This window comes from Populus alba, chromosome 13, assembly GCF_005239225.2.
Source record: "Populus alba chromosome 13, ASM523922v2, whole genome shotgun sequence".
Classification (NCBI taxonomy): domain Eukaryota; kingdom Viridiplantae; phylum Streptophyta; class Magnoliopsida; order Malpighiales; family Salicaceae; genus Populus; species Populus alba.
The window spans coordinates 5,992,174-6,006,061 of record NC_133296.1 but is presented as its reverse complement, the minus strand read 5'-3'; the positions used below and the strand labels follow the sequence as shown (position 1 = coordinate 6,006,061).

General features: G+C 31.6%; 1 protein-coding gene across 1 annotated transcript; it reads left to right on the top strand.

Moving 5' to 3' along the window:
• The first annotated feature begins 474 nt into the window (after window positions 1–474).
• Window positions 475–2,230, top strand: LOC118042435 (transcription factor MYB60). Its single transcript, XM_035050099.2, has 3 exons — window positions 475–777; window positions 986–1,115; window positions 1,268–2,230. Exons 1-3 carry the CDS (start codon window positions 645–647, stop codon window positions 1,974–1,976), a joined length of 972 nt encoding a protein of 323 aa, XP_034905990.1. The 5' UTR covers window positions 475–644; the 3' UTR covers window positions 1,977–2,230.
• Window positions 2,231–13,888: the final 11,658 nt, after the last annotated feature.

Sequence of the window (13,888 nt, the reverse complement as noted above, 5' to 3'; positions counted from 1 at the left end):
TTTATTTTTAAGAATGTTTTTTTTTTTTTTTAATTTAGCAGCCCATTTAATATTTTGGTAGTTTTTTTTTTAATTTATTTTTAATATTAACATATTAAAATAATAATAATTTTTTTAAAAAAAACACAGCATCTTATTAACCTGATTTGCCCCGAAGTCCGTAGCGACATATGAAAGTCACAGATCGATAATAATGAAATACAAAATAAGTATTGTACTTTACCCGAAGTGAGAGGTGCAGGATAGAAGAGAAATAAAGACTGTAGGGCTGAGAAGTTTCCTACCTTTGGGTGAAAAGAGCTGCAGTGGCACGTGATCAGCCAGATAGGAAAAGCCACAGGAGAGACATTCACATCCCTTCTGACATTTGCTTCTCTTTCTAGATTGACTAAAAATTTAATAGAAAGGCAAGGTGAGTCAGCATGGTAGATCAAGTGTTCTGTAAAAACTAAAAGAAACCTGGTGTCCCCCTAGAAGTCCATGTATGTATATATATATATACACACACAGACACTCTTTCACATGGTGATAGATTACACTATTTGACAGGTCCCTAGAGAGAGAAGCTTTAGCCTAGACAAAAGGGAGAGTGATTAGCTAGAGAAAGAAAAGAGAGAGGAGATTGTGGGTGGAGGTCCTTAGCCATGGGAAGACCTCCTTGCTGTGACAAAGTTGGGATCAAGAAAGGTCCATGGACCCCTGAGGAGGACATCATCCTAGTCTCTTATATTCAAGAACATGGTCCAGGAAATTGGAGATCAGTTCCTACCAACACTGGTAAGTTTCCGCAACTTAGATCCATCTGATTGCTCTTAATTCATCATTTATGAAATGAATCCCAATGACCAGTTTTGAAATCTTGGCATGGGACTGCATTTCCAATGTTTATCAAGACATGGGTTTTCATTTTTGGATGATCAGTACGTAAATAAACATTGAATTATGGAATACACTAATGGATCAATATATCTTGTTGCTTGAAAAGGGTTGTTAAGGTGCAGCAAAAGTTGCAGGCTTAGATGGACTAATTACCTCAGACCAGGAATTAAGCGAGGCAACTTTACACCCCATGAAGAAGGGATGATAATTCACTTGCAAGCTTTATTGGGTAACAAGTAATCCTCAAAAACCTCAATTTTCTGTTTCAAGTTTTGTGTTTTTCATTTGGTAAATCGAGTTATATCGTTAGTATTGTTTTTATGAAATAATTACATGTCATGAATTAATTTGAATCCTTTTTGCTGTTCTTGATTTATTTGGACGACAGATGGGCAGCCATAGCTTCATATCTTCCCCAGAGAACAGATAATGATATAAAGAACTACTGGAACACCCACCTGAAGAAGAAACTAAAGAAGTTCCAATCAGCTTTGGATCCTATGGCACAAGGCTCAGCAAGTAGTCAGTTTATGTCGAAAAGTTTCAACGAGAGAAAGTGCTTGGATGATTTCACCACCGATTCCTCAGTCCTCAACAGGCCTAATCAGGTCTCCACATATGCATCAAGTACCGAAAACATTTCGCGCCTCCTTGAAGGTTGGATGAGATCATCTCCAAAGCCAAACGGCACTGATCTTCTCAAAGAAAATTGGGAGAAAAACAACAGCAGCCTGGAAAACAATGGCCATAGCTTTGGCAATTCAGTGGCTACAAATTCTCTTCAATCTTATAGGCCAAAACCCGAGGAAGAAAGTGGTGATCTAATCTCTCATGAAGAGTTTGAGTCCATTTTATCACTTGAGAACTTGAATAATGTTGCATGGGACAAATCCTCTTGTGATTCTGCTACTGTTGTTGCTACCACAAAGGATTTCAAGAGCTCTACAAGTGACGAGAAGGACAATATTATAATGACCGAGAGGAAGCAGAAATCTGATGAAAGCACTCCCCCCCTGTCATTTCTTGAGAAGTGGCTCTTGGATGAAAAAGGTACTGTTCAAGTGGAAGAAATCATGGAACTGTCTCCAATATTCTGAGCACGTTATTGTTCCTTCTCTCCCATTCTCGATCCTTTTTTTTTTTTTTTTTTTTCCCTTTTCTTTTGTTTTATTTTTAGTTTCAGCTAAACCAGTGGAGGAAAAATCAAAGAAGAAAAAAATAGCAGTGTGATGTCTCAGGGTTTAATCTTTTATCAGCTGGGATTCTGAGAAGTTAGGATCTCTTTGCAAATTGTAATTAATCTTATTATATATTAATGAATTAAACGCCATGAAATAACCTAAGCATTTCACACTCTGTGTAATTTGTGCGAGACCAGCAGCATGTTTGATTGAGAGGAAAAAAAAACAAAAAAACAAAAAAGTCCTGCTAATTAAGTACTTCATTGCAAAAAGTCAAATTACACAGGATACATAGATGTGGATCGAATTTGGTTTAAGGGTTAGAAAGAGATGCGCCTAACGCACGGCAGCAAAGAAAGAAAAAAAATGAAAGAGAAGAGTAGTCTACCCATTTATTACAGATCCTTTCATGGGTCTACATCAGATATTAATTAATTAACTAGTAGTATGTGCTTCATATTTATCTAGGTTACTGTGTACACATACAAGAGAAAGAGATACACAAGTGGAGACAAATGTTATTGAAGTCAAAATAACGACAACACTCATGGATAGATAAACAACAAAATAACTGTCTTTGAGCTAAACCCTAGCTAAGGATATCTAGCCAGAAGCAACAACGTATTATGGAGTTCATGCATCATATATATATATATAAGTAGCACTGCTGGGTCTATTTCGACAGAATTTATTGGGTTTAAGACTTTGGAATTATTAATATCTTCAAGATTATATATAAATATTAGCTGGCACTCAACCTCCACAATGAATTTGTTCAGATATCAGGGATATGCAAAATTTGGCAATTACTTGGAACCAAAAATGGGAAGTATTGCAAAGTGAAAGCAAGAGGAAGAAAATCCATACAAGTAAAAAATGAGAGAGTGTCACGAAAGTCTTGCATCCAGATGAGGTAAAATGGTTGCTTCAATGGCTTTTTAGCTAGAAATACTCGTAGTATATATAAATGAGAGAGAGAGAGAGAGAGAAACATGTGATCTTAAATGACCTTTCGGTGACGACTGATGAGAAGCAAAAATGCCAATCTTTCACAAGATACAGCCTAGGTTCTGGCTTCTGATCTCTTCTATACGTACGTGATACAATTTGGTCCCCCACCTCCCTTCTACACAACTACCTTTATATCAATAGAAGAACTTCACAGGATGATAGCTTTAGGGACAAAAATGTTCCAGCCGTGGCCTGTCCATGTCCAGCATTGTTGAGTACAAACAATTATACCTTCTTGTATAAATAATGATAATTGGAGTAGATAGCAACAATTATATCACAAAATAAAATGGGTTTATTATATACTTGTGAAACATAAGATTAATTCCAATTTATCTCTCTTAAGTTTGGAGGAAGGTTTCGGTAGAATCAAACCTTTTTTTTTTTTTTTTTTAAAAAAAGATACAATTGTGGTAACGGTTTTTTAATCATGAATCAATTTATACCTTCTATCCGTCTTCATTAGTCATTCTAACAAAACAAAAAAAATTGTGTCCGTAAAGTGATAAAATTTGATCATGTTTTTTTTTTTTTTTTATTTTTGAAAATGTGAAAGCCTTAGAGTGCTATAAAGCTCGGTTGGTAGCTAAAGATTTTATTCAACAGGAAAACATTGACTATTCTAAAACTTTTAGTCTTGTGGTAAAAGATGTTATTATGCATTTGGTTCTCACCGTTGAGGTTTTAATAGTTGGAAGATTAATTAGCTTAATATACATAATACCTTTCTTAATGGGGTGAAGTAAGAGTTGTATATACAACAACATCTAGGTTTTGGTTGATCTTACTCTTTCTTCTCATGTATGTCAGCTACATAAATCTTTGTATGAGTTGAAACAAGCTTCTCGAGCATGGTACACTCCCTGAGTGATTATCTTTTATCTATTGGATTTCTTGTTTCAAAGGTTGATACCTTTTTATTCATCTTGTCTATGAGTACTAATATATTTTATTTTTATTTATATGGATGATATTTTTTTTACTGTAAGCAATTCAATCTTACCTCACCATTTAATCCAGTTGTTGAGCTCAGATTTCAAGCTCTGGGATTTAGGAGTTGCCTATTATTTCTCCCTAATAGTATGGGTAGTATGCTCCGATAAGATACGAATATTCTTGACAAACTCTACTGAATAGGTATGTCTTATTGCAAATTAGTCGATACTTGTATTTCTGTCTCCAAACTTGTTATAGTGTCCGATTACATATTTTCTGACCCTTCATGATTTCATCAAATTATTGATGTTTTTCAATATCTTATATTTATGAGATCAAATATTTGTTTTGTTATGAATAAAATATGTCAGTTTATGCATGCTCCTACATATATACATTGTGTTGCCATTATACCATGAAAAAAATATTTCCTCAATAATGTGTCATGCTGCCATTAGAAGATGGACAGCCAAGAATGAGCTGCATCATATTTATTGATTCACCAACAAGAAGGAAATGCACCACTTCATGTGCCAGATTTGCTTTGCTATATCTATCTATCTATCATCAAGTGCAATGCTTAATTATCAAGGTCCCTGATGGAAGACTATAATAATTTTTCATAATCAGTTTGGTGCTGTCGCAATATTAATTATTTTATAACAAGGTACCTGTGTATCCGTTAATTAACATTTTTAAAAAGCACCCATGAGCTGACGAGAATTTATTTTCTTCTATTAAAAGAAATCGGATTCTTTTAAAATTTGTATGAAATCTAAGCCTGTGATGTATAGAAGATGTTTGTCTCAGAAGCTGTCTCATATTTCATTATCTCTAATTTTATGGTAAAAGAAAACAGATATATTAATTTTTATTAGATGGCCCAACAATAATTTCTTCCCATATATAGTTTACGGCAAAGTTTTATATATAATATCATGATGATTTGAGCATAGGTGCAATGCTAATGGCTCCAAGGACCACTAAATTCGAATAAAATAGCAAATTTAGTGGTTAATATGAGGTCATCTGCATTGTATCAAATTTAAACATCGATATTAATTAGTAGCAAAGGAAAAAAAAATTAATAAAGTTCTAAAAATGTTATATAAATAAGATTATTTATGAAGCAATCAAAGTTTTTTCAATAAAAAAATACTAAAAATATTCATTAAAACCAAATATAATGAGTGTATCGATGCAAAATATCCTAAAAAGCTATAATGAGAAATATTAAAACATGAAAAAATCTTTATTGAATTCACTCTTTTGTTATTCCTCTTGAAAACACCCGAATTTTTGTAATAATCATCAAAGTTTTTTTTTAATTATTATTAATATGAATATTTAGATCAGTTTACGTGCAACTTTAACTAATTCCACGAGTCCTAAAATTAACAATCATATAAAGCTTTCAGTGACCATCACATATAATAACTATAAAACTCAAATTTAAAATTATAAAAAAATACATCAAAGATTTTAAGTATATAAACAGTTGACAAGTTTTACGATTTACAATGTCGTCAAAGTTCAAAGATACTTCAATATCTTCATAGCAATCTTTTTGCTTTGTAAAATCTATGGATAAGATTTTATTGCATATCATTAATGTTTTTTTAACAGCCACTCATAAGAAATATTATTATATGATATAAGAAATTATGATTTTATCTACAAGCTTATTATATAATATATACAGTCAGGATAATTACCTTTTCAAAAGTGCGGTTATTACTAATTTTATGCTACCATATACCTATTTGTTCAATACTATATTTTATGTAGAGCAACCTTATTACATCTATACCTCCTGTCTAGTATTATGTTTTAAATGGTAATTGAATAAATTGTATTTTTATTTGTTAAAATTAAATTTTTTTATGTTTTTATATTATTTTTAAAATGCTAATATTAAAAATAATTTTTTTAAAATAAAAAAATATATTATTTTAATATATTAATAAAAAACATTTTAAAAAAATAACTATTACCACTGAATTATCTCCTGCAAATCTATAGAGGGTGTATCCATCAACTAAGTCAAAATAGGCAGAAAAATTATTAAATTTGTATTGGAGACTTGATTTGATATTTTAGCTGTAAATACATAGACATGTATTAATATATAAATATTTATTAAAAACATTTTTAAAAAATAATTATTATTACATTCTCAATACCCTATGTATCCATACGTGAGATGCAGGGAGTATGCACGAACTCGGTCAAAAAAGGACAGAAAATTATTAAATTAGTATTGGAGGTTTGATTTGATGTTTGAGGTTGTATATACGTATGTAATTGTGTATTAATAAAGGTATTGTACGGACTGAGTAACATCTATTTTCCATTTAAATGCCTATAAATAATTTCATAAATATTTATTGGCATCGTTTTTATCTTCTTCTTCTTCTTTTTTTTTTTTTTTAAAGCTTGATATGACATGCATGCCTCTGCTTGTAGCGTACATGAAAACTTTCTTGCCCTAACATTCCTGTATTTCTTTTGGCATATTCACATGCAGCGATCGAGTCTTATAAATACTTTATTTCTCATAAACTTCATATGAGCATCAAGAAGGAATTAAATCAATCTGTTACTAAATTTTGAGTTCAATCTCCAATATCATCAACGCAAGTTTAAATTTAATTGCTTCTAATTTTTCCATGTGTTTTCGTTTATTTTATAGCACGTTCTTTCTTATAAATTTAGATGATATGGTGCTTATTTAAAAGTGTAATTATAGTTATTTTTTAAAGTATATTTCGTGTTAAAATACATAAAAATAATATATATATATTTTTTTATTTTTAAAAAATTATTTTTAAAATCAGCATATCAAAACAAATCCAAAATATACAAAATAAATTAATTTTTAACAAAAAAAATTAATTTTTTTTTAAAAATACAGGTATAATCATATTTACATCCACCCTCGAAGAGCGGCTCTTTCCAAGTGCACAACCCTTAAATAAATAAATTTCTTCTGCTGCTACAACTTGAAGATGATTTGAAATTAACCAGGAATCGAGGTTCCATAGAAGAAGAACCCATCACATTATTTTATAACATTACTATTTTCTCTACCCAACATATATAGCGAGGTGCATGTGAGATGAGAGACGGCACCTATTCTTATGATCCCCATGAATAGCCCTGCTCCATTGTTCATGAAAATGATCTTTTCTATGGACCACACAAACCCTAGTATCTAATTGTTTTTTTTTTTTATTTTTTATTTGAAAATAAATTAAAATAGTATTTTTTATTTTATTTTTTAAATTTTATTTTTAATATCAAAACAGTCTAAAAAAATAATTTGAAATACAAAAACACTTTTCAATCGCGAAAACAAATGGGGCTTTACAGTAAATTAATATCAAATAACTATCTCAATCTAAAAACTTAAACTATTAAGTATTGTTCTAAGGTATAGTTTATATTATTCTCTAACATACTTCTTCAAGTGAAAGTCCTTTAAACTTGAAACTTGCATGAATTAATACTATTTTATACTTAATTTTTATTAAATAAATAAAGGATGATGAAATTTAAATTCATAACTATTTGATAATCAAAAGCTCTGATACTATATAAATAATTATCTTAAGCTTGATAATTTTTTATTTAATTTTAAATTGTGTTGATTAATATTTCAAAACAGAAGTTATATACACACAAAGAATATAAAAGTATTGTGTGTGTATGTGAAAAAAAGATTTAAAATGAGATTTATTTTAAAATGGAAAAGACAAAAAGAGATATTCTATGTATGCTATTTCAATATCTCGAAACATGAACTAAATGGGCATTAAATACTCAGTACAGATTAGCGATGAAGTCAATGCCATGAGATTGAAAGCCAATAGCATGCAAATAGATGATCCTATCAAAATACTAGCTATGGTCCAACTGCTATCGGATCCCACCACCTTCAATGCAATTAACTTCTGTCCCGTCCTACAAACATGATTATCTCTCTCTCCCTCTCCCTCTCAGATCAAATCAACATGTGATCTCTCTTAATGGCCTTCAAATTAGGCCAAGAACATGGGCCACCCCATGAAGAAAGATCAAAGCCAGTTTTCACACAAGCATGAGATCACACCCTCAGTCCTCCAACATCACTCTGTACATTCTTAAAACAATTTCCAAGTAATGGGAAAATCTTCCACATGGCCTTCAATGCGGGAAAATCACAAATATAGAGAAGGGAGGTGGAATTTAATCCTGAACTAAATACTCTAGTAAATGCTGTTAATTTCTCACTTTCTGCAGTAGCTTCTTCGGCAAGTTCGCTATATATATCATGGTACGTATAATTAAAGTGTTTAGCATGACTGTGAAACAGCTTCTTTAAAAGTTGATTTTCATAAATAATTTATAAATTAAAATGATTTAAAACTAGAAGCATGCTAAAATTGATTTTAAATACCTACTTTAAAGAAACAATGCAGTATAAGTTATATATAATCTATAAATTTAAAAATTCAAACTAGGAAAACTAGAAAAATTTATCTTCGAACCAGGTGATATGATGTGAAATTACCAGTTGTTAATCTGGGGCAAAATAATGGCTCCAACTGTTGATGTCCAGGGTACTATGGAGCAAAAATAGCCAGCCCATTGTCCTGGTACAGGTCCACCAGTTCATGACAAGCAGTGAAAATTCATTCACACGGAAGTCAAAGTGCAAACAACAATCCTGAATCCACCAGGTGAAAGTGGACTCAATCAAAGTTGAAAAAAACGCAGCACGGTCACACGAGTGAACTCTAACCACCAAACCAAGAGCATAAGAAGAGACTAATTCCTAGAAGGTTCGTAGGATCAAGGGCATAAATGATATGATGTGAAATGTTGAATGTTCACAGCTGCTCCATTTGACACTGGCTGCTCAACTCAGATACGTATCTGCACATGATAAGTTGCAAGACGCAGGGACAAGATAATAAGAACTTGACACCGACGCACTCAGCTACTGAACTCCGAAGAATAACTTCCTCGAGAGAATAAATCTTGACACCCAACATTGCTTTAAAAATAAAGCCAGATTCTATGCCGTGTGTGTATGAAGGTTTGACTTAGTCAAGCTTGCAATGATGGGTGATTTTAAAGAGTTGGATATAAACCAATAGAACAAATTTAGACTTCAGAAGAGATATGATAGTGCAAAACCAGAATGATAGCTTAAAATAACTATAATTTTTTATCCAATTGTTGAATTAGACTTAAATTTTTGTAGGAGTTTCTGGAAATCTTTTCATTATAGCAGTCATCACGTCGCTACGTGAACCATTAGTTGGTATCAAAGCTCAACAATCCTTGATGATTATTTTTCTTTACTGTGTGGTACAGAACAATCATGGCTAGAAGAGGTTACATAATATAATATGCTTGTATACGAGGAGATGATAGGTTTCTTCTTGAGAAAAAAAATGTTCAGGAACTAATGTGTTGTTTCCATCTATATCAGTTATTGTCAATCAAAATCCTGGTTGTGAGATCCATGATAGGGTGACCCGTATAAGGTATTGTGTTAGGGATCCACGATGGATCTGCCTTCACAGAGATTTTATGTTGGGGATCCATGATGAGGTGGTCGGCACAAAGGTGTTAGGGACCCATAATGAGGTGGCTCATGCACGAAAGGATGTTCTAAATGGAGGACAATTTCTAACCGAAGACTGAACTAGAGGATGGGTTCTTTCCAACCCAGAGAGACTTATACGGGAGCTTTTTCAGGAAAATATATATTTTCCTTAGTTAATTTTATTTATTTCTATTTTATTTTTCTATTCTTTATTATTATGCTTTTCTAGTTTTTTGTCATATTTAAAAGGGATATTTTCCCCTAATTTATTTCTTCTTATTCAGTATTATTAGAGCGCTTTAGTTTTCTCTATATAAAATGTTGTAATAGCAATTTGGAAAAGGGAGACATAGAGGAATAATATTAAGTATTTTGAGTCTTTTTATATTTATAGTGTTCTTGGTCTTTGAAGGTTCTAACTTGTAACAAACCCTTTATCCTTTATTTTGCATGCTTCAATTGGTATCAGAGCTCGTCATTAAAGACATGCAAAAGGTAGATCACAAAACTAACTCGTAGGTTAGAGGAGAGAGACCTACAAGATCAGGAGCAGCATGACTAGGACCAAGAGAATGAATTTGGGTCCTTGACAAGTACTAGTAATTAGAGGCATATTCAAATGAGATTACCTCTTAAGTAATAAGAGAGCAGGTTTAGAGATTTCAACTTTCATATCAAAATTCTTGAGTTTTCAGGAACTTTACAGGCAAAAGAATTTATAGACTTTTTAAATGAGGTTGAGAGGATTTTTTTTAATACAATGATTTATCTAAACAGACATGAGTAAAGTTGATTGCAATCATATTACAGGGCAGTGCATCCACTTGGTGGGAACAGTTAAAGAAGATACGAGAGAGATAAGGGAAAACTAGAATCAATGACTAGGACAAGATGAAGAAGAAGATGAGAAAGAATTTTCTTTCTTTTGGCTACTCCCAAACTCTATATCAAAGGCTCTATATGCTAAAACAAGAAGGTAAATTTGTCAATGATTACATTGATGAGTTTTACCAATTAGTTTCCAAGAATGATCTACTAGAAATAGTGGAGCAGCTAGTGGTGAGGTATCTTAATGGTCTACATCAATATGTTCAGGATGTAGTATGTTTTAAGTTCTTGTGGATAGTTATCTACGTCAATCTATTTAGGGTGTATTATGTCTCCTGGCCTTGTAGACAATTTTTTAGGCTTATTAGAGGCATTAACAAGTGGAGAAGCAATATGTTGCTAGGACTTTAGTTGAAATTTTAGGGAAAATCAATGGAGGATGCAACAGTGATCCAAGGTAGGCCACTAGCCATACTAGGTTGAACCAACAAAATTAATAGGCAATAGGTCAAGGTTTTAGCTTTATATTTTGTTGTTTTAGATCGAGTAATATGAGACATCGAGTTAGCGAGTGTAGCAAATTAGAGAGTCATTCAAAAAAGAATATGCTAGTAGAGGAGGAGCCCATGAATTTTACTAACAATAAAGATGATTTGGATAAAGATGGGGATGTTTTACATTGAGATGAGAATACAACCCTTATAATCAAAAAGATTTTTTTTATACCCAATGGTAATTCAGATGAGGATAAGAGGCCTAATAGTATCTTCCACTCTACATGCACTATCAAAGATAAAATTTGTAGTTTGATCATAAATAATAGGAGCTGCGAGAATGTGGTCTTTATAGAGGCAGTACATAAACTTTAGCTAGCAACTAAAATTCACCCAAAACGCTATAAGCTGACATAATTGAATACGGATATTGAGATAATTGCTAATATACATTTCCTTGTTTCTTCTACTGACGAGGCCATGGTAGTTTGATAAGAGTGGTTCATGATGGTAGAAAGAATACTTATATCCTTAGCATTAAAGGGAAACGTATAGTTCTAAAACCTATAAGAGAGAATATGGAGACAAAGACTGAGGGTGAGAAGAGTTTATTGTCCTTATCACAATTTATGAAGGAGTAAGCGAGTGGTGTTTGCCCTAATACCTATGAGTATAATCAATGAAAAGGAAAAAAATAATGATGATCTCGAAAAGGCACGAGGTGTGTTGGGAGAATTTTTAGAATTGGTACTGGATGAATTGCCCCAAGGTTTACCTCTTACAAGAGAGATATAACATCAGATTAACCTAATGTTGGGTTTTAGCCTGTTAAACAAAACAAGTTATAGACTATAGGGCTTGTTTGTTTTTTAGTTTCAAAAGCACTTTTGAAAGAAATTAAATTTTTTTATTTTTTCTTTGCTTCAAATTAATATTTTTAGGGGTTTACAGATTATTTTGATGTGCTGATGTTAAAAATAATTTTTTTAACAATAAAAAAAAATTATTTTGATGTATTTTCAAGCGAAAAACATTTAAAAAAACAATCGTTGTCACGGTCTCAAACACTCTCTTAGCCCTAAAGAAGTTGTAAATTTATAGAGGCAAGTGGTGGAGTTTCTAAAGAAATTGTATATTTATGAAAGTATGAGCTTTTGTGTCCTGCTGGCCTTTTTAGTCCAAAAAAAAAAAAACAAGTCATAGAGTACATGTGCAGACAATCAGGCCATCAACCAGATCAAAATAAAATGCAGGTTCTCCATACTATGTTTAGATGACATGTTAGACCAGTTAACAGGGTTTAAAGTATTATCTAAGATTGATCTAAAGAGTGAGTATCATCATATTAGAACTAAACTAAGAGATGAAAGGAAGACAACCTTCAAAACTCACCATGAGTTATATAAATGAATGGTTATGTCATTTAGACTGTCCAATGCTCTTAACACATTCATAAGATTCATGTATAAGGTATTGAGGTGATTCATAGGCAAATTTATTGTAGTTTATATCAACGACATTTTAATTTATAGTCTCACTTTGAAGTCTCATTTAGAGCACCTAAGGGTTGTTTTTAATACTTTGAGAAATAAACTATTATATGTCAATAAAAAAAAAGGTGTAAGTTCTTCATTGATATTGTTGCTTTTTTTATTATGTTTGGTGATGGTGTTTAGACTAATTAAAGTAAGATTTTTATGAATGTGGAGTGGCCAACACTGAAAAGCATCCATGATGTTCAAAGTCTTCATATCCTTATATCTTTTTTATAGAAGACTCATCATGAATTATAGTTCTCTTATTACAACCATTATAAAGTGCCTTAAAGGACGTATTTTTCAATAGACAAATGGGACTGAAACAAGTCTTAGTTAATGAAGCGGAAGATGACTGAAGCTCTAATATTGGTATTACTAGACTTTAAGAAACCATTTGAATTTAATTATGATGCATCTATAGTTGGCATTATGGGAGTTCTTAGCTATGATGGGCTTCCAATTGCCTTTTTTTTTTTTTTTAATTTTTATCTATAGTTTTATGTTATTGTTCAAATATGAAGTATTGGAGATATTACCCTGTGCAAAATGAGTTTATTATAATTACATATCATGAAGCTCTAAAGTACTTCAATGAATAACATCAAGTGAATTGGGTGTCATTCCTACAAGAGTTCACCTTTTCATTAAGACACTAATCAGGGAGCATAAACAAAGTGGTTGATGCTGTTAATAGGAGAGTTACCTTGCTTAGCATCATACACACACATGTGCCAGGATTTGGTACTTTACATCACACATGTACGATATCATGATAATCATCCTTCTAAATCAAGGATCTTTGTGGTAATATAGGTGAAAAGAACAAGGAATTCTCATCTTTTATTAGTAAAAAAGAGGAATGAGAGTCACCACCTAGTTTTTTGGTCACTAGAAAACTTAACTGGTCTTAGATTCTAAATAAAAGAACTGATTATGTAAAAGAAATGTATTAGAACCCCTAGTAGTGTCTTATATGAGGTAAGCTGCATTGTTTATTTATTTGATATAAACTAAGGTAATGTTGTATTTTCTTATCGTTGATCTTTCTAATGGTTTAATAAAAGTTCTCCTCAATATGGAGATTCTTATCTTATCAGGTTAAAACCTGATCATTTTAATATCAAAACATAAAAACAAAAGGAAATGTTTTTTTATTTAATATTAAATGAAATTATTGAAAAAACATGCGAGGACCCATAAATAATTCTAAAATGGTCCTCGAATGTTTTAATAATTTTTTAAAATTATTTTTAGAGCTTCTTTGGCAAAGGTACAAAAAATGAGAAAATAAAGCTTGCTAGAAAATTATTAGGGCATCTCTTCCAAACACATCCTTAACTAAAAATCACATGTTAAAAAATTGTCTTAAGGCTATATTTAGAATACATACTTTAAGAACACAATAAAATATTTTTTCTGTTGGTA